Source organism: Aegilops tauschii, chromosome 2 (assembly GCF_002575655.3).
Source record: "Aegilops tauschii subsp. strangulata cultivar AL8/78 chromosome 2, Aet v6.0, whole genome shotgun sequence".
NCBI lineage: Eukaryota > Viridiplantae > Streptophyta > Magnoliopsida > Poales > Poaceae > Aegilops > Aegilops tauschii.
This window is the reverse complement of record NC_053036.3, coordinates 125,856,010-125,880,488: the sequence shown is the minus strand read 5'-3', so window position 1 is coordinate 125,880,488 and position 24,479 is coordinate 125,856,010. Positions and strand designations below refer to the sequence as shown.

Below are 24,479 nucleotides of genomic sequence, written 5' to 3'. Positions count from 1 at the left end.
GAAGGGATAAGCATCTGAACATTGACATATGCTTGGTCCAAGCGTTGTATGCGTTAAAAAAACTTTTTAAAACTTACTCACTCCGTCCGGAAATACTTGTTCGAGGAATGGATGTATTTAGATGTATTTTAGTTCTAGATACATCAATTTGTATCCATTTCTACGACAACTATTTCCGGACGGAGGGAGTACTAAATTAGTGTAATAAAATTAAAATATTAGCACTTAAAATAAAACGACACCTAATTATATACAATGCTCGGTCAGTTTTCCATTTTTCACCCTAGTGGCTTGAAATCAAATCTAGCTGACATGCCTTTGAGAGTCGGGTTCAAAATTCATGATGACTAGTACTTTAACCAAAACAAAGACGCGGCATCAATCACAAAGATAAATGAAATTATACCATTTAAAGTTCTTTTGGTGTAAGTTTCTTAAACTTCTTCCGTTTAGGTGCCCATGCAACTATGTAAGAAAAGAACACTACAATCTTCCATCTAATTATATTGACTCAAGTCAAAATACCACATGGCATATGTGGTAAGCTATAAACAAACATATCAAAGCAAAAATGTCAGAATAATCACCCACATATGCATTTCTAACTACTTATCGATATATGTGGTATCTGGCGTTAGCTGTCCTAACACGTGGATAGAGGGTTACTTATTCCTCCAAACTCAGGGCATTTGTCAAACACAAACGTTCTAAAATTAACAATTAGTTAGTAGAAAAATGATTGAATTGATGGAGACGGTTTCTTAATTATTCCCCAACCTTTTGCATTGTTGAGCACTTACTTTCAAACTTTCAATTAATGGAAAGGAAATCATAAGTGTTCAACAAAGATGACAACCCACCGCTCATCTTCAAAACACCGGTAGCCACATGCATGACTATCCAAAGCGCAAAATGAAAATGTACAACTCATCCTCAAAAAGGTGTGTCTTCCTAGCCAACGCAAGAAGAACCACGTGTCGAGGGCACTGCTCCACCGCCTAAACAACCCATCGCTCATCTTTGGCAAGTAGTGATATTTCGTAGCCATTGAAGGGGACGACGAGCATATGGACAATGACATATGATCGATCCAAGCCGCTCAACACATTTATTCTTTCAAAAAGACATTAAAAGGATACTACATTAAAATATTTATCATTTTGAATGAACTACATCAGATTATGTATAATGCTTGGTTATCTTCCATTTTCCACCCTAGTTTCTAGCGGCATCTTAAAACCAAAATCTGATTGGCATAGCTTTGGATTGCTAAGTTGTATTGAAAATTCAATCCGAGAGATCGATGCAATTATACTATTCATGTTCCTTTGATGTAAGTTTTTTAACCTCTTATATGTGTAGGTGGCAATGTAACCATGTAAGTAAACAATACTACAATCTTTCAACTATTTTTGTTGAAATCAAATTGAAATAACTACCCCACCAATGAACCATCTCACTACGTCCCAATCATTGTTGAGAAAATCGTTAACCAGCAGATGCTCGGTTGGCCGACAAGCAGGGAATTAATATGCTAATTGGTAAGTTAATTGACCACTTAATCAATTAATCGGTCGATTATTCAGTTTATCGGTTATTCAGCGACCCTATGAGTAGGGATTAATCGACAAGTTAATTGGACGAATTCTTGGACAAGGGTCCCAATGGTACCTGGCGACGGCAGAAAGATGATTTGTCTATCCATACAAAAGAAAAATAAGTTATCTAAAAAGAACTAAAAATGAGTTAGTATAAAAACAACCGAAAGGAAGGAGATGGTTGCTTGCTCCTCCAAACTCCTGCCATTGACCTTCAAAATTTAAAACAAGCTAACACAAAAACAATGGAAAGGAAATCAGAAGTGCTCAGCAAAGATGCCAACCCCAACTCCACCAACAAACCACCATAACAAGTTACTACTAACAGCCGGGTTAACAGGTTACTGACAACTCAACCGGGTTTTATTATATAGGAAAGAAAACCAACCAGCTCACCTTTGTTGAAAATTGAAAAGCAAAAGAAAACCAGCTCACGTGAGTCCGTTCGGAAGAAAACCATCCGCGAGACAAGGAACGATTTAACGACGAATCAAACCAGGCGGGGGACCCACGCCGCCGGCTCCTTCCTTATTCTCACCGCCTTCCGCAGCCTGTCACCCCCAGCTCGCCTGCCCGGTCGCCTCCTCGCAACCCCAACCCAGCTCATCATTTCCCTCTCCCTCTCCGGGCAACTTAATCAATCTCCCCTTCCCCCCCCCCCCCCCCCCCCCCCCCCCCGACGCTCCCCAATAAAAACTCGCTCGCCTCGCCTCGCCCTCGCCCTCGCCGCCGCACCGCCCATCGCCTCCCGCACACACCCCCACATCATCAGCAGATCAAACGGCCTTCTCCCCCTTCCCCTCCCATTCCCGTGTCCCCATCCCGTCGAAACCCTAAGCGGCGGCGGCGCGCGGGCACCACCCGTCCCGGTTCCCCATGGAGGACTTCGCGCGCGCGGTGGAGGACGGGCTCAAGCTGTCGAAGCGGCTCGTGCTGCCGGGCGGGTTGCCCCCGCCGCGGCCGCCCGCGGGGATGGAGCGCGGGCCCGACGCGGCCGCCGCGCTGCTGCTCCCCGCCGCGCCGATGGCCTACGCGGTCGTCTCCGACCCCGGCGCCGTCGACACCCCCGACGTGCCCAGCTACCAGCCCTACGTGTACGGCCGCCTCGACCCGCCCGCGCTCATCCCGCTGCAGATGAAGGAGATCGACCTGGCCGTCGACTGCGCGCTCGACACGGCCGCCGTCACCCTGCGCGCGCGCTGGTGGCTGCACTGCATCACGCGCAGCCGCGAGTGCGACGTCAGGCTCGTCGTGCCCATGGGAGAACAGGTGAGGCCATCGGATTCTGCTGTCGTCGTCAGCGTATCGCTTTTTTTTTTTAATTTCCTGGTGTTGTTCTGTTGGCTCGTCTCAGTAGGATCCAGTTTGGTGAGGGTTGACATGATTGGTGATGCCGTATTATTGTGTCTGTTTGACTTGAGTTGTTGTACAGTTAGGGTCGCTTGTCGTGTCAAGGTGTCTGACTGCAATCGTTGGCTTGCCCGATGCTAAATTCTAGATACTGTCAATAGCTTAATTCGTAAGTTCTAGACAAGTAAAAGGGACACACCTTCAGTTATAAACGAATAGTACGTTCTAATGTTGCATGAGCAAGTGAAAGTAGTTCCTTGCTTTGTCCAATGGAAACAATCACCGGAAGGGATATGTTGGTCTTGCAAGAGGCAAACACACTTGGAATGTGCAGGAAATGCTGCATTATCTCATTTGGACATGCTCACATGCATATCAGCATCCTGGATTGCTTGGCCTTTACTCCAGCATGTGCTAGGATATACAAGACTTGGAAATAGAAATTAAATTGATAGTAAAGTTATGAAACTCGGATGGTTAGCGTGTATTATTAAGTGCAGTTGTGTTGCTTCTGTTTATCTTGCCTTGTAGCATAGGTTGATAAGGGCTTAAATAAGTATAGTAGTTGCACTCAGGCATAGGTTGATAGTAAAGTTATTAATCTCGGATGGTTAGCGTGTATTATTAAGTTTATTATTACTCAAGCACTTGCACTATCATTGGATTCCTTGTTAAGTTACTCGGGTTGCTTAAGTTTATTAACCTGATAGGTACAAATAATACAGAAACTTCACTAGATTTCTTTTCATCCTCACATGATGCCTCCTGTATAATTTATTCCTCATCCACTGTTAAGAAAAAGAACATCAAGTGAAGCATTGGGTAGCCAGTGTATTTTTATGGTGAATATTTGTGATTATATTTTGTGATGGTCTCAACCTAAGAACGGTTTGGCTAATAGGGTTCAATTCTAGGCGCTGAGGTCACTGTCGGAAGAATGTCATACAATACTCAAGTGACTGAAGTAGAAGACCAAACCATGGAGAATACCATGAAAGGCATTTTGAAACCCCATATGTTTTGCTTGACAATACCACAGGTACTTGCCATATACATATAAACTTACACTCTTTGTCTCTTATGCGTTATATTTTTGTAAACTGTAACTTTGCTGATTTGTTGCTATCTTATCAATAAAGGTGGAAGGTGGAGCAGATATTGTAGCCACAGTTAGATGGTCTCAGAAGTTACACTATGATAATGGACGATTCACGGTCGACATACCTTTCCGTTTTCCATACTATGTCAACCCATTACCGAAAGTTTTCATGAAGAGGGAGAAAATTCAGTTGACAGTGAATAGTGGATTCAGTAAAGAGGTTTTGTTGCAGGGCACAAGCCATTCATTGAAGGTAATAAACTATAACATAATTTTTTAGATGTTGTTTTGATCTGCATTGCAAATGTTTATTCTTCACACTGCTATTTCAGGAAAAGGCAAGGCAGGGTGATAAATTGTCTTTCCTGCATGAAGCAGTTGTTGAGAATTGGTCAAACAAAGATTTCACATTTTCCTACAGTGTGAGTTAATCATGCTATCATCTGGATTAGATGTACTAGTTACTGTGAATATCTGATTTTCCAGGCATTTTAAAGGAAATATTCTTTAGTAGAGGATGATGAACGTAAATTACTAATCCATCACTGTATAGCAGTCCAATTTTGCAATGTTGCTGACTGTTTTTGTGTGGCTTTCTACAGGTTTACTCTGGTGACTTGTCAGGTGGTATCCATGTGCAGCCTTCAATATCACAGGATTATGACGATAGAGATACGTTCAGCATTTTCATTTTACCTGGAAGTGGGAATAGAAAGGTTAGCTGCTTTTTACCTGGTTTCTTGTCGCAGTGCCATAGTTCATTTAATATAATGAAGTACACGTTCCTTGGTTGAGATCTGCACATGGAAAATGTTCTATTTTAAAGGCAGGGATCTCTTGTAGTAACCTTTGTGGCATATGGTAATGCAACACTACTGTTATCATGATACCGCGATAAGATGATACTGTGGTCATGAAATATTTCTAATTTGCCATTCAATTCTGTTCCAACGCTCTAGAGAAATGCTGATAATAAAGTGCTTCCTCGGTATCTTGATACTGTACATCATTGAAGGCATGAGAAACAATGGTGCAATCGAAGTAGCTTTTTTCATATAATAACTCAGAAGAATTTCATTTTCTCCTCGCTTCACAAAATATGCCTTTTGGTGGTTTATCTCATCTGAGCAATCCAATAGGTCTTCAAGAAAGCAGTCGTATTTGTTGTTGATACAAGTGGAAGCATGAAAGGGAAACCTCTTGAGAATGTGAAGAATGCAGTGTCTACAGCTCTTTCTGAACTTGTGCAAGGAGATTACTTCAACATTATAACATTTAATGAGGAGCTCCATTCATTCTCATCATGTTTAGAGAAAGTAAATGAAAAAGCAATAGCAAGTGCGAATGATTGGATGAACGCCAACTTTGTTGCTGAGGGTGGCACAGATATTATGCATCCTTTAAATGAGGTATTATCATTATTTTGAATAAGATCCCAATGTGTATGGGCATAATAGCCCCCCCTCCCCTGTTGTTTCATATTTGCATTTTTTTCCTCATGCAAGGCGATGGCATTATTGTCAAGTGCCCATGATGCGCTCCCACAAATTTTTCTTATGACTGATGGATCGGTTGATGATGAGCATGACATCTGCCAAACTGTGAAAAATGAGCTCCTCAGCAGAGGATCTAAATCTCCCCGAATTTCTACGTTCGGACTAGGTAATCTCAAGGAGCACCTTCCAGTACACAATTTATTGTACCTGAATTCTAGAACTATATCCAAGTAGTTGTCAGGCTAAAATGAAAATTGTTTCTAAGCTTATTCGCATCTGATCTTTCTATATTGCAACCATTGTCTCTTATTTCTGGCATCTGATCTCTCTATATGCATCCTGCGTAAAAGAGCTTACAGACAACTCTGTGTGGTAACATATAATTGTCTATTTGTCATAAGTCTATGTTTTTGTTATTTGGTAGTATGGTGTGTTTGTTTTCTAATTCTTTTTTTCTCAGACTTTGTTTTCTAATTCTTTGCAACCCACTCACTTGAAAATGTTAGGTTTATATTGCAACCATTATTTCTTGCGCATGGTGGCATCAATTGGCAAGGGGCATTTTGATGCTGCACTTGAGACAGGTACTAACCTCCCACCCCTTTTACCCCATTGCTTTCATTTACTTGAAATAGAAAACAGTATGATGTGCCCTTATGAACTTTGAATATAGAAAATTGATTTGTGTATTATGTATAGCCTTTTTCTATTGTGTGTTTTGAGTGATGGCCATATATTAGTAGATATTATTATTTGATTACAAGTACGTCAATGTTCCCACTTAAAAATCCATGTATCTACCCAAGTCCTGAAGTAAGGCCACGTTTTTCTTAAAGGGAACAAAAGCAATCCACATAGCCAATCTTCTCCTCAGTACCACATCAATATAAGCTGAGAGCTGCCAAACTTTACTAAAAAAATTAATTCCTACCATGCTCTTTGACTGTGATTTAATCTAATTTTTAGTTGTGTCAATTTAATAACAGTATTACCTCCGTCCTAAAATGCTTGTCTTAGATTTGTCAAAATACGGATGTATCTAACACTAAAATGTGTCTAGATACGGAGACAAGCTTTTTGGGACGGATGGTGTCCTATTTATATCACTGATTTGGAGATATGTGCAATACATCTTTCAGCAATCAACAGTTCAACAACCTGTTTATTGGTACTCCCTCTGTCCGGAAATACTTGTCCTAGAAATGGTTGTATCTAGACTTGTTTTAGTTATAGATACATCTCTTTTATCCATTTCTAGGACAAGTATTTCCGGACGGAGGGAGTATGCATTAATTGGATTAATTAACAATAAATGCAGGATTTATTGAAGTCAAGTTACTAAATATTTATTATAGTATCTTTTCCCTGTTATTTTTAATCCAGGATCAATTGAGAGTCGAATACTTAAGTGGTTCAGGAAAGCATCAAATACAATAGTGGCAAACATCTCCATTGATGCTACAGGACATCTCAATGATTTTGAAGTGAGTCTGCATGTTAATCACATCACCTTTCGTACATATTGATCTAAAAGTTACTTGGTTTTGTGAATTTATAGGATGCTTATGATAAAAAAAGAAACTATGCCCTTAGCATTTATCGACTGCTGTAAATTTCATTTTGCAGTTTTTGTGTTATACTACCTCCATTCCCAAATATAAGACGTTTTGGTAGGTTAGTTTAGCCTACCAAAAGCGTTTTGGAATGTAGGTAGTATAATGCTTTATTAGGCACTTTATGTTGCGGTGTTCTATATTAGACAGTTCAGATTATTTTTCCAGGCAGTGTACAGATGTGGATTAGACTGTACTTGCTGCTTATCATCTTCTATATCACCATAACATAGTTAGTGCTGGATGGGATGTGGGACACAATTTTGTAAGTACAGACAGAGAAATGCAGTATATTTGATGATCTTATTACTGTTCCTTTTCCATTCTGTTCAGGTGGATTCTGAATATATTCCAGACATTTCAACACAGTGTCCTTTATGTATATCTGGAAAATACCAAGGCAAGTTCCCTGAGACAGTTGTGGCAACAGGTTACTTGGCTGACATGACAGAGATCTCGATTGAGCTGAAGGTCCAGCATATAACGGACATGCCTCTTGATAATGTAAAATGCTCAAACTTTGCTACTTTATACATCTGTCTTATGATTGATTCATCAGGATACTTGTGCAAGTTCTTAACTTAATTCTGTGAAGATGATTTAAATCTTTGGCCAAGTGGTATTACATGCTTTAGGACCATCACTTATCCTAGTATGCTGAGAAGTTCTGCATTTCTTTCATCATGGTTTCCAGATTTTCGCAGCACAGCAGATTGCTCTTCTCACAGCAAAGGCATGGCTTTCTGCAGACAAACAACTGGAGAGAAAGGTGAGCTGCAGGTTAATCCAATTGTGCATCGCCTTTTCTTTTTTTGCTTTAAACCTGCATTGAACTTTCAGGGCATGGAGTTGTATTTAATAGAAATAAAAATCAATGAGTTATCCTAGAACAAGAACTTGTCGTATCATGGTGCACAAAGTTGAAGAAGCACCAAAAACATAGTTGTTCCATGCATCATACAAGTAGACAAGTAAAAGGGTTGTTGATTGGTTTTTGACAAGTTGCTGATATTTCAGTCTACATCCTTTTTCTGAAGAACCGTGAAAAGCTGTTGATATTGAGACATTTAAAGATGTGCTGTTGCTGCATGCTTTTGTGCTGATCAGTTTCCAGTTCATTTATGGCTCAAAGCATCTTGTATTGTGCGGTTTGAAACCATTCAGTTGATATTATATGGTTGCATAGTTTTTGAGTAACTCTGTTTCTTCTATTTTGCAGGTGATAAAATTAAGCATAGAGAATAGTGTTCTTTCAGAGTACACAAGCATGGTTGTACTCCAAACCAATTTGGATGCAGCACAAAAAGTAGGTCCCACATACTATTCTCTTTCCTTTCGAGGGCAGATTGGCCCTAGAGATGATCTCTATTGCATATCGCTGTTTCTTTTGTTGATGCCTTATTGAAACATTATAAAGACTGCTAACTAAAACTTTGTGCACTCACTACTAAGCAGGTCAAGCAGAAACCGAAAGGACGCACAGGCGCCAATGAGCCATTACGATTCCAGCTTCATGGTCTAAAACTTGGATTCGGTGACAAAGCAGCCACCAGGGAGAACCTCCTCACAGCTTTCGGCGACGAGAAACCACTGGAGATGTTGAAGATATTCAAGAAGGCGGGCGGGTGCTGCAGCCGCGTCGCGGACTGCCTCTGCTGCATGTGCTGCATCAAGGCGTGCAACAGGATGAACGACCAGTGCGCCATCTTGTTGGCGCAGGTCTGTGCCGCGCTCTCGTGCCTTGGCTGCTACGAGTGCTGCGCGGAGGTGTGCTGTGGAGGGTCCGAGTCGTAGTGAGAGCCCCGGGTGTGTACATAACTAGAGTGGGCGGAAGCCTGTGGGTGTCATACTGTGTAGAATGCTTGATCAAGAATGATCAGACCGTCCTTGGTTGTACGACTTGTCCATGATGATACAACTTCGGATAGTTAGTGTAAGTTTGGACTAGCCCAAATGTTCGGATGAGCTTTTTAATATATTGTACTGTACAAAAAGGAGAGAGCAGATGGTAGAGACTTCTTTTTAAAGTAGAACGGTGGCTTTATTATATTCATTTAAAATGCCAAAGATGCTGGCCGATGCCCAGGGGAAACGCCGCCTTTGCCAAGTCACGTGGCTTGTGATTTGACTTGCTTCCTTGAAAGTGTTTAAGGTCCAATTGTTTTCGGTAATACACTTGGGCGGTATGCATGCAGTAGGTGTGTCGCAGCGGCAACATGCGGTGCGGATCGCTAGCCATAGCCGTCAATGGTATAAGAGGATATAAGGACCTGTGTGTGTTAAACTGTTAATGAACTCTGAACCTCTCCCATTTTCTTGGTTCTTCGCTACAATTTCATGTGATTCTCCTGTATCTTCGAATTATTGTGGCCCTAGAGTCATACAGTAACACCGTGTCTGTATTTGGGCAGGACTGCAATGCAACCTAAGTAGCAGCTATTTTTTCTCCTAGCACAGCTTTGACTTGGGAGGCATGGAGCACGTAGTAGTAGAAAGCTTTTTATTTTCAGAAAAAAGGTGACACGTGCGCGCGTCGCCCCCAAGCCCCAAGCACAATGCCTGGGAAATAGGCGCCAAATGTTTTCCGTCGATGCGCAAGAAGAAGTAAGACGTGCAACCGGGCAAGTGGGGGCTTTCTTCGCGCGCCGGACTACCTGGCATGGGGCACGTCGGAGCAGTACGGCGCCCAATTTTCCTGTCGAGAAAATGACATATGCGCGTGCGTCGGCCCGTCCACGGCGCCTGCGAGTGGCGCGGCCAATCAGGGGCCATCCAACACGATCCAAGGCGCCAAGTGTCACGACCGGACCAGACCACATCGTGTCGGGCTGACACCTGCTTGTTTAATCGCCGGTCTACCCCTAATCAACCCCCTGGACGCCCGGCCCGCCATTAGTCTCCGGGTTTAGTAATTAGCGGCGTGATTAATTAGTCCCCACGAGGCCCGCCTCCGATCCCGCAACCCCGCCTAAATACCGGAGGGGATTGGTGGGCGTAATTAAGTTTTTTTGAGTGGATGGTGGAGTGATTAAAGTGGGAGGGAGAGGACGAGCGCGACCTCCCAGCCGCGCGGCTGGGTTAAACTAGGGGCCGGATGGCGGGGTCCGTGTGAGCCCACGTAGGCGTCCGGCGGATCTTGCTCGGTTTCATCCATCGGCCGCGCTCGCGCCACGTACGCCCGCTTCGGTTCCAGGGCTTCAGGTTCTGGGGCTTCAGGCTCTTGGCTGCTGGCACCGGGCACCTGGTTGTGTGTATTCCATCTGGTTTAGTCTCTTGGCTGCTGCATGGGACGTGCTTTTCTCAAGGACGATCTTCGATCCTTTTACCTCACGTCATGAAATAAGTGTCTCAACTTTGTACTAGCTTTAGTATAAGGATGTATTAAAATTGAGACATTTATTTTGAGACAGAGATAGTATGTGCGATATATATATATATATATATATATATATATATATATATATATATATATATATATATATATATATATATATATATATATATATATACTGTTAAAACTCTGCAACGACATCCAGTTATCTTTATTTTTGCCGGTAATGGCATCCAATTATCATATTAGAAGAACACTATACAACTAACAAACCATGTCAAATTGAGGGCCTCTTCAATTTGCGGGATTGTAATTAAGAATGCAGGGATAGAAAAAAACACTAGCATGCCTTTCCAAATCCTACAAGATTTGAGTTTGTTTGATTGCATCACATGGAAAACAAAGGATGCTAGATTTTCTATAAAATATAGCACAAATGATTCCTTACGAATAATATCATAGGATTCAATCATACGAATCAAACGACCAACATGCACACAAAAAATCATAAGAATTCTAATCCTCTAAAAATCATTCGAATAAAAGAGGGACTGATTTGAAGAACATGGATTAGGCCGACCTCAACGGAATATGGGCCAGGCTCTACCTTGCCAATGACCCCCCTCAAGTCCTCGGTCACCTACAGGCTGCTGGAATTTGCATGGGGCGGGCGGTGTGGGCAACGAAAAGTTGCGGCACAAGATGGGGGATATGGCAATGCAAGTCGGGAGGCTGTGGACGCTTGTCACGACAGATTGAGAGGGCAGGGTGGTGCGAGTGTCGCCTGCGTCGGTGACGTCGGTGACGGTATGCCAGGGCATTGTCATTGTGAGATTTTGAAGTTGGGGGATGTGGGTAGCGGCGAATTAATCAGGTAAGTGCCACGAGCGTGCGGACGAGGAGGTGGCATGCCAGTGGGGGCGATGGTGGCGGTGTGTATGGTTGAGTTGGAGGTCATGCATGGATGGTGCTTTCATTTTTTGCTCGTGTTGCAATGTAGTTATGTGGTTAAAAGAACTCCACGCTGAAAAACGAGAACGGAGCAGCAAACACAACATTTTTACATAGAGGAGAAAACAACCGGTACAATCATATCCCCGAGTTGTGATCCTATATTTCTACTCTCCTACTCCCTCCTTTGCGGTTTATTAATTATATTTTGCTATTTAAATCCCAGGTCAAAATTTGATAAAATGAGAGTTACAAACAAGAAGAGAGGGAGTACATGCTCGATCCAATTCTCTTTGCAAAATTTTCACGTGATTTATTGCGAGTGGCGGAGCACCTCAATATTTAAGCTCCCACGATAAGATAGGGACAAACAAGCATTGCTTGCACCTAATTAACGCTAGAGCAAATTGCACAAATGCACAATATTTACATAATATTTGTGTTTTTTTTAGTGACCAGTCCTAGAATTGTGGGTTTTTGTTAAAAATTCCCAAGAGTCGTGGTTTTGTATTATCTCAGCCCCAAATGTTGTGCATTTGTGCGATTCCCTGTTAACACGAATGCTCCACTTCCACGAATTTCTTAGTCAATATACAGTAACAGAAAAGTACAGCATACACTCCTTTTCTAAAAAAAAGTACATCATACACTGTATACTCGTAACGGCGATTCTTGAAAACAGTAATGTATGCTTCAACTGGATGCAATTTGGCCTGATTAACATAGGTAGCCGTTTGTCCTTTTCTTCCCCTTATTGCAGTAATATATACATCAAGCAGTGGATGTAATTCGGCCGCCAGCGCTCTCACTCATCCTATTTAATTCGTGGGGGTAGGGGACCCTTGCTCCATCCAAGTCACTCACTCGCTTCCTTTTTACTAGACGCGCTAGCTCTCTCAAGCTTTCGTCCTGATACATGCAGTAGTGGCCGCAGGAGAAGCCCCCGTGTGTTGTGTCCTCGCTCATCGCCAACCAGGCAGAGGGCATCTGAAAAACCCTGAAAACAGTTGCGTATCAGCTGCTCACCGATCATTCTTGCGGATACATCGCGCCAATTTCACAGGGTAATTCACCGACCCGTCCGAAGAAGCCAGCAGCTTGTGCTTGAAGAGAGTAGGGATTAATTGATGGGGGTAAGCTCACTGCTGATGATGCTCTTGTGTGGCAGTTCTTCTTCCTTTTTGTTTTCTGGTGAGTAGTGCAGCAGCTGACAGTGTTGGTTTCGTTTTCCAGATCATCAACTGGGTGCAGAATCGCCTCAACACCAAGCAGGAGAAGAAACGATCCGCCGCCGCCGCCGCCGCGGGCGCGAGCTCGGTTCGCAGTAAGTCACTCGTTTCATTTCACTTCCATGCATGCGTACGTACGCTTTCTCTGAAGAGTACGTAGATGCTCATGCATGCGTTTCACGTGCGTAGATGCCCCGGTCCGGGAGAAGAGCTGCCGCGGCCAGGCCGACGACGAGCTCCCCGGAGACTGGAGCATGCTCTCCATCGGGACTCTCGGCAACGAGCCCACGCCGGCTCCGGCGCCGGCGCCAGATCAGGCGGTGCCGGACTTCACCATCGAGGAGGTGAAGAAGCTGCAGGATGCGCTGAACAAGCTACTCCGGCGCGCCAAGTCCAAGTCCAGCTCCCGCGGCTCCACCGCCGGCGCCGGCGACGAGGAGCAGAACCTGCCGCTCGACAGGTTCCTCAACTGCCCCTCCAGCCTCGAGGTCGACCGGCGGCTCTCGCTCAGGCTGCAGGGCGCCGACGGCGGGCAGAACGGGGAGTTCTCGCCGGACACGCAGATCATACTCAGCAAGGCCAGGGAGCTCCTCGTCAGCACCAACGGCAACGGCGGGGGCGTCAAGCAGAAGTCCTTCAAGTTCCTCCTCAAGAACATGTTCGCCTGCCGGGGCGGCTTCCCGCCGCAGCCCAGCCTCAAGGATCCAGTGGAAACAAAACTGGAGAAGGTACGTAATACACATATGATATTCGATGTACATATATTACGTACCACGCAGATCTTGATAACCAGTGTTCACATAGCTAGGTTTAATTATTACGTTTTTTTATGCATGGGCAATCATGCAAAAGTAATGCTATTTTCCTAACCTTTGTTTGTGTATGTGTAGTTGTTTAAGACGATGCTTCAAAAGAAGATGAGCGTCCCTCGCCCGAGCAACGCGGCATCGTCATCGAGGAAGTATTACCTAGAGGACAAACCAATGGGAAGGATCCAAATGGATGGTCGCCACGACGAGGAGGAGGAAGAGGATTACAATGATGAAGATATCTTCAAGTGGGACAAAACAGATTCAGATTGTAAGTTGCTAGACCCAACTAATTTCACTTCAGACTTGACTAATTAGCATGGAGTGATGACTGATGAGTGACTACTACTTTGCACTCGTGTAATCAGACCCATGCATGCAGGAAGATTGAAGCATTTCTTCGCATAGTAATTAAATATGCATGCATGGACTTATTTGTATTTTCTTGCTTTTTTACAGTCATTGTTCTAGAGGTGTAAAGCAATACCTGACACACAAGGTCAAGATCATTATGTTGTGAAATGGTAAGCTCTATAACTGATATGCATAGTACCATCGAATTGCATGCATGGACAACCAGTTCACCCAAAAGATCTCCAAGTATCAACAGTTAGAGTTATCTTGCCAACTGCTGAATTTTGGATGGTGTAAAATTTTGCAGATTACACGGATGTTATAGTGCTATCGACGCTGTAATGATCCCGGTGATAGATGTTGAACGATGTGTTGAACGCCAAATCGATGAGGCGGAGGACATATGATGGAATCGGCACTGAACGGACGTGTCGACAGGCCAAGATTTGATCTGCTGTTCATAGGAGGAATCAGTTTTCAGCTTAATTAGTCTTACTCCCTCTTTCCTTCTTTTCTTTTTGAGGGATTACTCCCTTTGATTTTTGTTTCGGAGGTCTGATATATCCATGTTCCATGTATACTCCTCTTATATATAAATTCCTTTTCACTCTCTGGAAACTAGATGTTGCAGTAATTAGCGAAGTGAAGTAAAGTAAAACCTCATGTGCACTTTATCTTAGTTTAACCAATGTGGTCAATCTCAAGAACATGGTGCAATGGAAGTATGTGCCATGAATGGACAGAAAGGGTACAGCAACTAGGGTTCTTGGAACATGCAAAGCAGCCGAAAACGGAAAGCCAGCCGGCCTGGAGCCGGGGGGTTGCATCGATCCCAAATCTCCATTGGCATTTGGATCAGGGGCAGGTCCCCGGCACATTCGTGTGCGCCCGTGCCAACTCTGGAAAAAAAGGTACACATGAGTGGGTGCCAAGCAACACTGTGCACCTTTGGCAAAGGCCGATGTGCCAATTGAATATGAGTTCATTGCAGAGTACATGGTGTACCATCAGGTGAAAATGCCCACTCTCTTCATTTGTTCGTCCCAAAACAAGCTGGATTTTAATACTTTTTTGTGGTACTATATTCCATGATGGACCATGCATGTATTTGTGTAAAATGAATGCATGGCTGACCCACGCTTTTATAACTATGAAAAACACTCAAATTGAAGGGTTGAACCGAGCTCAAATCAGGACTAGGGGTCTAATAAAACCTGGTGCACTTTCTAAAATCTGGCTCAACAAGTAACCTACTACATGATTCACAGTCGAAAAAAAAATCTCATTTTCTTTTGTCGATTTTGTACTTGAACCGGGAAATCGGCATTTCCACATTGCCGTCTTTCCATCCATACACAGCGCCTCAGCTCAGAAGCAGTGTACAAGTACACTATGGCACAGCAGGCATGTGTGCCTTTTTTGAGCTGCTTGCTGGCATGTGGTCTTTGTTAGTTAAGGAAGTTTCCTAGGGATCCACAAGAAGGAGAGAATGAGATCAGTTAAACCAGGAGACTGCCTGGCCTGATAGAGTCTACTTGCTTGTTTTCGACGAAAGTTTACTATTCCCCGTTGTTTAGATGCAACTTGCAAGCCCTAATTTCATTGTAATTTTCTGCCTGGGATGTCTGGGCAGGGCAGGGACACTCATGATTCACCATTGGCGGACGGGCCGATCGACGCATAAAATTATGGAGCCCAGAAGTAGCGAGAAGCTGCCGCGATGTGGTCCTGAATCCCGTGTCGCTCTTGGGCGAGAGGATACGATAAAATTATGGAGCAGTTTCGATAGTGTAATAGGGTTTCTGGATCTTGCGACGAGGCTGCATATCTATCACATACTATGCGGCATATGGTCAACCCGGCTCTGATCGGCCGGCGGCCAGCGTATCAGGAAGCCTATTTCGTTTTGTCCAGACGAGATGAGATCGCACGCAGCTACAGTATATCTTGTTGGGAATCGGCGCGGCCGCACGGCAGACAGGCGGTCGAGGGTTCAGATTTTGGTTGACAAAATGTCCTGGTATTGTTTTGGCTTTTTTCCTTCTTCTTCTTTTTAAAAAGACCGAGGCAAAATATTTGCCTCATGTATGAATCAAGAAGAGAATAGATTGTTTGTTACATGCTCGGAACTACAAAAGGTGTTACTCTACTCTCCCGGAATGATGGTCCCTAATTTTTTTTGCTCCCGCAACCACCCAAAGAGATACTTCAAGTTTGATGTCGTTCAGCAAGATTGTTGGTGGTGAGGACTTGTTGTGAAAGACCCGTGCATTTCTTTCGTTCCATACAGACCAAGAAATGAGCATGGCGAGGGATGCGCAAGGCAAGCTTTACGATTTTGAATATTCTTGCCGTAGCGATTGATCCACCAATCTTTAACCATTTGCTCAAGACGCCATGAGGAGGTGTCGAGGTGTAGCCACTCATTGACCAAGTTTCATAAAAGAAGAGTGAATCTACACTTCTAGAAGAGGTGCGTGTTGGATTCTTGTTCTCTCTTGCAATGAGGGCAAAGATCACAATTTGGCCAATCCTGCTTTGCCAACCTATCGGCGGTCCAAATTATTTCTTGAATCACCAACCACGCGAAGAACTTGACTTTTTTACAGGGTGCCCAAGCTTTCGACACCGTGTGTGGCATCGGGGAGTAGATAGTGCCCATGAATTGTGCCAAGTAAGCGGTGGTCGTGGAGGATTGATTGTTCTCCATGTGCTTCCAGATGATATCGTCTTCGGCATGCTCCCCATAGTGGAACCCTTGGAGAATAGTCCAAAGGTTTATGAATTGTCTTACATGCTCGAAGGTGAAGTTGATAGTGATCTTTATCTTGGATATCCGCACATCCTTGTGGAGCACAACCTTGACTTTTCAATTTTTCCTCGTGGATGCCTCAAAAATAAGGGGCGCGATCTCCTTGGGTTTCTGATCTTACACCCAAGGTGCCTCCCAAAAAGGGTTCTTGGCTCCGTTGCCGATAGTGAATATGGTGGAGGCATATAAGGGCTCGAGGTCCATATCATCACATGGGTTTCCCATGCCAAACCACATAATTGTTGGTTCCTTCCATTCATACCAAGGCCGTCTCAATCTTAATGCTCTCACAAATATCATTGTGTCTAGGACTCCAAGGCCACCCCGCTCGATGGGCCGACACACCATGCCTAAATTAACCTTGCATTTAGCACCGATGGTCTTATCCGAACCGGGCCAAAGGAAGGCCCGCTCGATTTTGTTTGTGTTGTGGAGGATACTCGCGCGGGGGGGGGGGGGGGGGGGGGGGTTCCGTAGCCGACAAGCCTTGAAGAATGTGCTCAAGGTTGAGGCCCGCGCATCTTATCGGAACCACCAAGATCTTGTTAAAGTTGGTTTGGAGGGTCGTGACTTCACCAAAGCCTTTGAGGATGCCGGAAAGGTTATGAATATCTCTCTTGATGGGCACCATGAACACCATTGATGAGGGCATTCCAGTACCACCTGTTGTTCCCATGAAGGAGGTGAAGCCCAACTTCAGGACTCCACCAAGTTAGAGGCATGCCGAGGGGGTCATCGAACCATGGTAATTCGGTCGATTGCATTTTTAGTTATTTATTTTATTTCAGGCCATGTTATGGGCCAATTAGGATATTTATTTGTGTGTCTCGGTTTGGGCCTGTCCAACCGACTTGGTTTCTGGTCTCCTATATAAAGGACCCAGCTTCTAAGGTTTAGGGGAGGAATCTTGGAGAGTTTAGATTTTGAGTTGTGTCTCGGGGTGAATCATCCCTCTGGGGACGGCGCCGCCGCATATCTAGATTGAATAAAGTTGCATGAAGGTTCTTTTGTGCATCAAGAATTATCAGGCTGGGGTTTGAGGCGTGTTGATCACCATCACGTTGCTTGCTGGATTCATTCCTCTTCTTCAGGTTGCGTTCATCGCGTGATTGGAAGATTAGCTATCTAATTGTCTTGCGGTGAAAGATCATGCAAAAACTATAGGACCATCACGTTGATCCTTATCAACCATCGTGACATCCGCATATAAGATGTTCTCACAATAGCGTCATGTCCCTTAATCTTATGGAGGAGCCCCTTTCTCGTTGCCATTTTGAGAAGTTGTTGGAGTGGGTCGATAGCAATGACCGATAGGAGGGGGCAAAGTGTCCCTTGTCTCAGCTCACAACCATGCATGATTGAGTGTAGGAGCGCGATCACCCAATTGCGGAATTTGCAAGGAAATCCCTTTCTTTGGATAAGGTCAAGGATGTATCCCCACTTCACCAAGTCGAAGGCCTTGCGGGTGTCAAGTTCAAAGAGGAGCGGGGCGGTCTTGCTCTTGCGGACCTAGTGTGCGAGGTTACGCACGTACATGAAGTTATCGTGGATGCTCCTCCGCTTGATGAAGGAAATTTGGGCATTAGAAACTAGGGTGTCCATGTGAGGGTCGAGCTGGATGGCAAGAATTTTTGCAATTATTTTCGCAATCGCGTGAATAAGGCTTATCAGTCTTTAATTAGTGATGCCCTCCACCACTTCCTTTTTGGGTAACAACTCCACATTCGCAGAGTTAAGCCAATGGAGGTTGGCCCCATGGAGATCCTAAAAGAGGTGTACCACACACATTATGTCCCCTTTGATAGTGTTTCAACATTCTGTTTCAAAAGATGTTGGTGAAGTAGTCTAACCCGGGAGCCTTATCAGAAGTCATTTTGTTGATTGCTAGAGTTTTTTGTGCATTATATAGGAACGTAAGAGACAAAGTAAGGAAAGTTGAGCTCAGCCCAAAAGTTACTGTGGTTGCCTTTTCCCATGACGTTGGACAAATGATCATGGATAATCTCCTCTTTAGTCTCATGCTCGGTGATTCACCATTGGTCGTGTTTAAGCCTATGGGTTTGGTTTTTCCTTCTCCTAGCATTGACTCGGCGGTGGAAGAATTTAGTGTTGGCATGGCCCTCCTTAAGTTCTTTCGAATACCGAAAGGCGAACAGCCCCTCGCTTGAGCTTGGCCCAGATGTCATGCTCTTCGGTAGGGAGAAGCCTCTCTTCCTGAACGATGTGAAGGTTAGGAATCAAAGAGGGCGGCGTGGAGATGGATTTCTAACTGGAGAGAAGGCCTCCACTCCTTGGTTTTGTCATATATGCTGCAATCAAAAATTTCTCAAGCTCTATTCCAAATCATGTTCTTTCTTTAATTACCTTTAAAAAAATAGCAATAGGATAAGTCAAATATGGCTTTCAAATTAAGTTTTGACTTAGTAGATGCTCCAAAGGGGAATCGGGGGTTTCTAGCGAGTTTTTTTTAAGCCGAATAATAGCCATATTCAAGGACAAAAGATTAGGACATGGTGGGAAGAGAGCTGCCTTTGAATGTGGTTGTATAAATGTGGGTCTTATCTTCTATTTTTTGGCAGGCTACTTATATTTTTTCTGTATTGTGGCCGTCGATTAAGATTGTACGACATAGGCAATCTAGTGAATGTCGCTACATGTCTGTATGTATCATCAGTTTTGGGAAACGACTTTTAGATCTGCTTTGCAAGTGCCTTTTGCCCTCCGTCCGAAAAAACTTGTCCCAAGCTTGTTTCTCAAATGGATGTATCTAGCACTAACTTGGTGCTAGATACATCCATTTGAGGGACAAGTTTTTTCAGACGGAGGGAGTACGTTATATTCCTCACTTCCAGTGGAGAATAATTTTGTAGTTCCAGATTTGAGGAATCTATTTGTTCCACGCAGTGACTATTGTTCCATTATGGCATTTAAAAATAGATGTATACTGTTGTACGTCTCTCTTATTTTACTATATAAGACACAAGCAGGCTTCGTGCCAGTTAGTAATTATTAATTAACTAGCACATATGCCCGTGCGTTGCATCGGAGAAAAGTTGACCATGCAGCCAAGTTAAACACAGTCCGATTGCAATTATATGTTAAGTTATATCATTACTCCCACTGTCCCATAATATACCTCCTATCTCATGTTCACCCACAATCCCGCATACAAACCATCCAAAGTATTGGGAGTTAATTTCTTCTTTTTGAGAAATGCGGAGTTAAATCCTTTCTGCTCGTCTTTAACAACACAATGGTGTGTTCGTTTCTCTAGGAATAATCGGAACCCACTCTTCACTCTCTATCGATTCCTGGAGCGCTTTATTGATTTTCCATACAACTTGCAAATGTATATAAATTGATGAAATTTAGTGTAAAAAATGAGAAGGCGATTATTTGGTTTGATAAGTAAACAAACCCTCTCGTCTGGATTTAAAGGGCTTGGCGGCCTAAACTCTATGACCAAGTGATAACCTCGCATGAAGATTAAATGCATCTAATTGTAGCCGGTGACCGCATGAAGAAGTATCTTCCAATTGGAGGAAAGAAAACCCATCGCATACATTGGCTGGTGCTCTATAACGATCTGCGGGAGAGATTAAATCAGACTTTTTTCACGAACAACCAAAAAACAACGAATCTACTCATTGCACCTAGTTTAATAATAATGGATAGAGGTAATAGACACAAGTACGAGCTAGCTCAATTTACTCACTCAAGTTTTATTTTTATTTTTTCAACAAATGTTCAGAAATTTTAAAAGTGTTTGTCAAAACTCCAAAAAGTTTGAAATTTCTGAAATCATTTGCATTTTTATATATTTTCATAGATTTTAAAAATATTAACGATTTCAGAAAATGTTCCTGTTTCAAATTTTGTTCAATCATTAAAAAATGTTCACATTTTCCAACTTTGTTCCCAAATTTGAAAAATGTTCAGGGGATTTCATTAAATGTTTGGGTTTTGAAAAATTGTTCACAATTTCAAAATATGTTCGCTTTTAAAAAAAAATCCGTTTTCATATTTTGTTCATAAATTCAAATAAAAGTCGTGTTTTCATAATTTGTGCATAAATTCTTAGGGAAATTTCACAAATTTTCACGTTTTAGAAAAATGCTCATAATTTCAGGAAATGTTCCCATTTTTCAATTATGTTCCTGTTTTTCAATAAATGTTTGCATTTTCAAATAGTTGTTCATAGTTTCAAGAAATGTTCAAGTCTCTAAAATTTGTTAACATATTTTGAAAATGTTTGCTTTTTCAAAACTATTTACTTTTTTTGAAAAAAAATCACGTTTGAAATTCAAAAAAGTTTACATCTTTCGCTGCATATAGTTTATATAAGCTGAGCTGCAATTTTTAGACAACAAATTGAAGAACAACAATGGCTAGGGGCGTGGTTAACTCGCGCGAGGTGTTGTGTTTGACTCAACTTAGGCATAGACTTTTGCTAGTTATTTGTATGTTTTGCCACTGCCAGTCCTTTCTTTTAACAAAAATTCACGCTCATATTGTAACATAAAATATAGATTGTCACACTGGTTAGCAGCGCGGGTATAGATGCTTCAGGTTACTGGTTCGACTCCCACCTAGAAAACTCAGCGCGAGAGCGAGATGATTTGGGACGAACGAAAATTGTTGGTTCATGACGGACCAAAATGTATCGGGGTCCCACCGCAAACAAAAAAAAGTGGAGAAACGCTCCATCCTTTATTATTAGGTAAAGATAAAGAAGCATAGAGCTACTAATTGTCTCTGGTTTATATTATGGTTTATGTGCTTGTAACTTGCAGACCTACATGTTCAAGTATGACACTGTCCACGGACAGTGGAAGCACCATGAAGTTAAGGTGTGAAGGACTCCCAAGACGGAAAGTGCTATTCTGAGCTCGAGCTCAGATGCATTGCATATCTCAGTCGTTCACTGGCATCAAGATTCACAACGTCTCCTGTATAGTCATATGTATGCTGAATAATATATCCCACCTATTTCCTGGCAAGAGCCCACCTATCTACCACACATAATGCCACCATCGCCGTCCCACCCTGACGGGCTCAGACGGGGGTGCAAGTTATGGGCCACGGCTCAGCCTGTACACCTATTTTAATACCCCTCCAGTGACACAGTGATCTCGGTGGTTGGATGGGCTGCTGATGTGACTAGACATGGAGCGAATAAAAAAATTAGCTGGTGCAAATGAAGTAGATTAACAGGAATTGTAGTATAAGAGGGACAAGCTGGAAAGTTGGAAAACAAAAAACACATGTGAAGTGATTTGATGGGCCTAGTGGTACAAGGGTGCTAATTAATTGTGAAGGCACAGTGATGATGACAGGCAGCGGTCGTATTTTGTTAGTAGAACCCGTGATTACAGCAGTGCACAGACACAAAAGAAGGATAATGGCTGATGACCAAAGGCATAGCGAGTACTTTCAGAATTTGGGACAACACTGACACCTGAATCAAACCAAGCATTACTTCATGGCTGAACCAAAAGTAGACAATGATATATACTGAAAGGAGTAACTGAAGAAAGACTGAACCATAACACAGAAGAAAACATGTTGAGAAGACAGTTTAAGCATCATCTCAAGCTGTAATACAAGCTCTGAAATAAAAATGCTATTATATTTCTAAAAAAAGAGGATCAATGAAACTGAGAAACATTCCTTTTAGACTTGTCCGTGTAAAACTAGATAGAAGAACACTGATTGTCTATCTAGGATAAATATATATCACAACCATTTGAATTGCATTTTAAGAGCTGGGAAAACTAAGAGCTAAGAAGCACAACCATGCAAGCTGCAGTTTGAGAGCTGAAGAAAAAAATATGGTTGTACTGAAGAAAAACAAAAAGTGCTCAGCTACAACAACTGATTGTTGTATTATGTGAGCTACAGATTTCAAATCTAAGAACAAAAGTCTGTAAGAGTGATCTGACTACTCACCACAGAAACCTCATATAAGAACATCGATACAAAAATTCCCTCACCAAATTATACTTAAAATCAGGGGGGCATCCATCCAAATATATTATGCAAATTGCATATGTAATCAGGGTAGTAGTTCTAATACAATTCTCATGAGGGAACTTAAATGTATATGCTATCTGTAGTAAACCAAGCATTGTAATGCAGAGAATCAAACCAAGCATTACTTCAAGGCTATAAAGAGAATCAAATCAACAACCACCATCATGGCTGAGAACCACCTATGACGCCCGTCCTGCAAAGCAAAGTTGTTTCTTAGTAAATATTCAAACTGCATTCCACAAAAGACATTTTAGAAGTTGTGTTTAAAGGTATGAACTTTTTTCAGTGCGTCTAACCTTCGATATTTGCCTGCCAGCGACGGCAATTCTCATTCGCACTTTTATCAACCTGAACATCTGCATGTACATTGACAGATCAAGTAAATCAGTGTCAACATATTTCACATTTGTGGTAGTATACTTTGTTTACTATCATACCTCTATGGCCACCCTCCACAGGGCTTGTTTCTCGACCTGCCGGTTCGACCTCCTGAGCAAAGCTTTGGTTTGCTGTCGCATTGGCGATCTCAGCTTTAGTTGCTGTAGCAAAACATAAATGCATTAGTTCATTCGTGTCCAATACATGACCACCATGTTTTGCATCACCTCATTTCTGCCTTCACGCAAACTTATCATTTTGATCATACAATTTTTGATACATCATTGCAACCTCAGTCTTCTTCCCACGGACCATCATTTTTATCATACATTTCTTGATACATTTTCGTGACATCTGGATCTTGCAGCTCTTGCTCCCTCAGCTTTCTGTCTGTCTCAGACAACTTAGCGTGCTCAGGATCATCAGACCATTCTTCCATATCAATTTCATCATTGCTTTCATCATCAGAGATGTCAATAACCTCGTGAACCAAACCCGTCGTCGCACTCGCAGCCGGTGCACGGGATGCTATCTCCATCTCATCTGCAAAAGCATACACACAAAAGTAAGCACACAATTATAAGTTGCTTCTGCATCCAGGAATCAGTAAGCATTTTTAGATCAAAGTTTTTTTCTGTACTCACATTCCGCATCCAGCTCTGCTTCAAGTTGCCGAGCAAGTTGATCATCTAGATGCACGTCATCTATCCGCTCCACCGTGCGCACAACCACATCATCAGGCCCCTGCACATCACCATCTCCAACACCTTCTTGTTTTACCAATGGGATTCTTGTGCGTGCCCTAACATCGCATGATGCTGCCTGAGAGGCATGTACATGCATCGCGTTGATCTCCTCCAGAACAACATCCATTAAACCAGCATCAGCTACCAGAAACAAGCCCCAAGATGTGTTATCATATATGATCATCCATTCACATTTTGCAAAAACAAAATAGTCTAATTGCAAACCATTCTTCTGAAGATGGACCTACTATCTTACCTGGGCAATTGTTATCTTCGTCTTGCACAAGTGGTACAACCTTGTTCACGTCCGCATCTTCCTTGACCACACTGTCAGTGCTAGGGGCTGATGTTCGTACTGCTCGGCCCCCTTCAAGTTTGAAAAAGATTATTCTTAGCAAGGCATCAACATTTGTCATCGGTAAGCTCATAAAAAATTCTCAACCTGAGAGGGATTACAAATGATTTGTGTCAACCAAACTGATTCTCTGCTCATCTAATTGCAGTTCAAACTACTAACTCACATGAAGCCTAATTAGATTAAAACATCAAGTCCTCACCACGGTTTTGGGTACCGCCCGAGAAAAACGGTTACCGGGCGGATACCGAGTTTCTCGCTGCCCCACGAGAAAGATGGACCCCGAGCAAAAAATTCCGAATTTTTTGAATTTTTACGTCCAATG

At 42.8% G+C, this 24,479-nt stretch overlaps 3 protein-coding genes across 6 annotated transcripts; 2 read left to right on the top strand and 1 right to left on the bottom strand.

The window, feature by feature from the left end:
- The first annotated feature begins 2,165 nt into the window (after positions 1 to 2,165).
- On the top strand, positions 2,166 to 9,248 carry LOC109770042 (uncharacterized). Of its 4 annotated transcripts, none has more exons than XM_020328746.4 (13): positions 2,166 to 2,867; positions 3,850 to 3,987; positions 4,088 to 4,300; positions 4,380 to 4,469; positions 4,650 to 4,763; positions 5,187 to 5,456; positions 5,553 to 5,709; positions 6,050 to 6,127; positions 6,927 to 7,027; positions 7,490 to 7,660; positions 7,851 to 7,925; positions 8,376 to 8,462; positions 8,612 to 9,248. In XM_020328746.4, the coding sequence occupies exons 1-13, from the start codon at positions 2,475 to 2,477 to the stop codon at positions 8,948 to 8,950; spliced, it is 2,226 nt and encodes a 741-aa protein (XP_020184335.1). In that variant the 5' UTR covers positions 2,166 to 2,474; the 3' UTR covers positions 8,951 to 9,248. The 4 variants fall into 4 exon arrangements, with proteins under 4 accessions (XP_020184335.1, XP_073364316.1, XP_073364317.1 ...); XM_073508215.1 differs by having other exon boundaries at positions 2,271 to 2,867; positions 3,863 to 3,987; positions 8,609 to 9,248; XM_073508216.1 differs by having other exon boundaries at positions 2,273 to 2,867; positions 3,863 to 3,987.
- Positions 9,249 to 12,837: 3,589 nt separating this feature from the next.
- LOC109770065 (protein NEGATIVE GRAVITROPIC RESPONSE OF ROOTS) lies at positions 12,838 to 14,451 on the top strand. The gene is made up of 4 exons (XM_020328769.4): positions 12,838 to 13,395; positions 13,558 to 13,747; positions 13,936 to 14,000; positions 14,138 to 14,451. Exons 1-3 carry the CDS (start codon positions 12,838 to 12,840, stop codon positions 13,953 to 13,955), a joined length of 768 nt encoding a protein of 255 aa, XP_020184358.2. The 3' UTR covers positions 13,956 to 14,000; positions 14,138 to 14,451.
- An 8,667-nt stretch (positions 14,452 to 23,118) lies between these two features.
- LOC120973638 (uncharacterized) lies at positions 23,119 to 24,326 on the bottom strand. The gene is made up of 2 exons (XM_045232776.2): positions 23,698 to 24,326; positions 23,119 to 23,596 (listed from the first exon to the last, which is right to left on the bottom strand). Exons 1-2 carry the CDS (start codon positions 23,981 to 23,983, stop codon positions 23,346 to 23,348), a joined length of 537 nt encoding a protein of 178 aa, XP_045088711.1. The 5' UTR covers positions 23,984 to 24,326; the 3' UTR covers positions 23,119 to 23,345.
- Between the last annotated feature and the right edge of the window lie 153 nt (positions 24,327 to 24,479).

What these genes read in the sequence shown, in the direction of transcription:
- LOC109770042 (XM_020328745.4), top strand. Translation starts at nt 2,475, where the DNA reads ATGGAGGACTTCGCGCGCGCGGTGGAGGACGGGCTCAAGCTGTCGAAG. An exon ending in TTTGCTTGACAATACCACAG is followed by an intron (nt 3,988 to 4,087) that starts GTACTTGCCATA and finishes TTATCAATAAAG; the next exon opens with GTGGAAGGTGGAGCAGATAT. An exon ending in ACAAACAACTGGAGAGAAAG is followed by an intron (nt 7,926 to 8,375) that starts GTGAGCTGCAGG and finishes TCTATTTTGCAG; the next exon opens with GTGATAAAATTAAGCATAGA.
- LOC109770065 (XM_020328769.4), top strand. Translation starts at nt 12,838, where the DNA reads ATGCGTTTCACGTGCGTAGATGCCCCGGTCCGGGAGAAGAGCTGCCGC. An exon ending in TGGAAACAAAACTGGAGAAG is followed by an intron (nt 13,396 to 13,557) that starts GTACGTAATACA and finishes GTGTATGTGTAG; the next exon opens with TTGTTTAAGACGATGCTTCA. An exon ending in GGACAAAACAGATTCAGATT is followed by an intron (nt 13,748 to 13,935) that starts GTAAGTTGCTAG and finishes GCTTTTTTACAG; the next exon opens with TCATTGTTCTAGAGGTGTAA.
- LOC120973638 (XM_045232776.2), bottom strand. Translation starts at nt 23,983, where the DNA reads ATGATCATATATGATAACACATCTTGGGGCTTGTTTCTGGTAGCTGAT. An exon ending in AGCAGAGCTGGATGCGGAAT is followed by an intron (nt 23,597 to 23,697) that starts GTGAGTACAGAA and finishes ATGCTTTTGCAG; the next exon opens with ATGAGATGGAGATAGCATCC.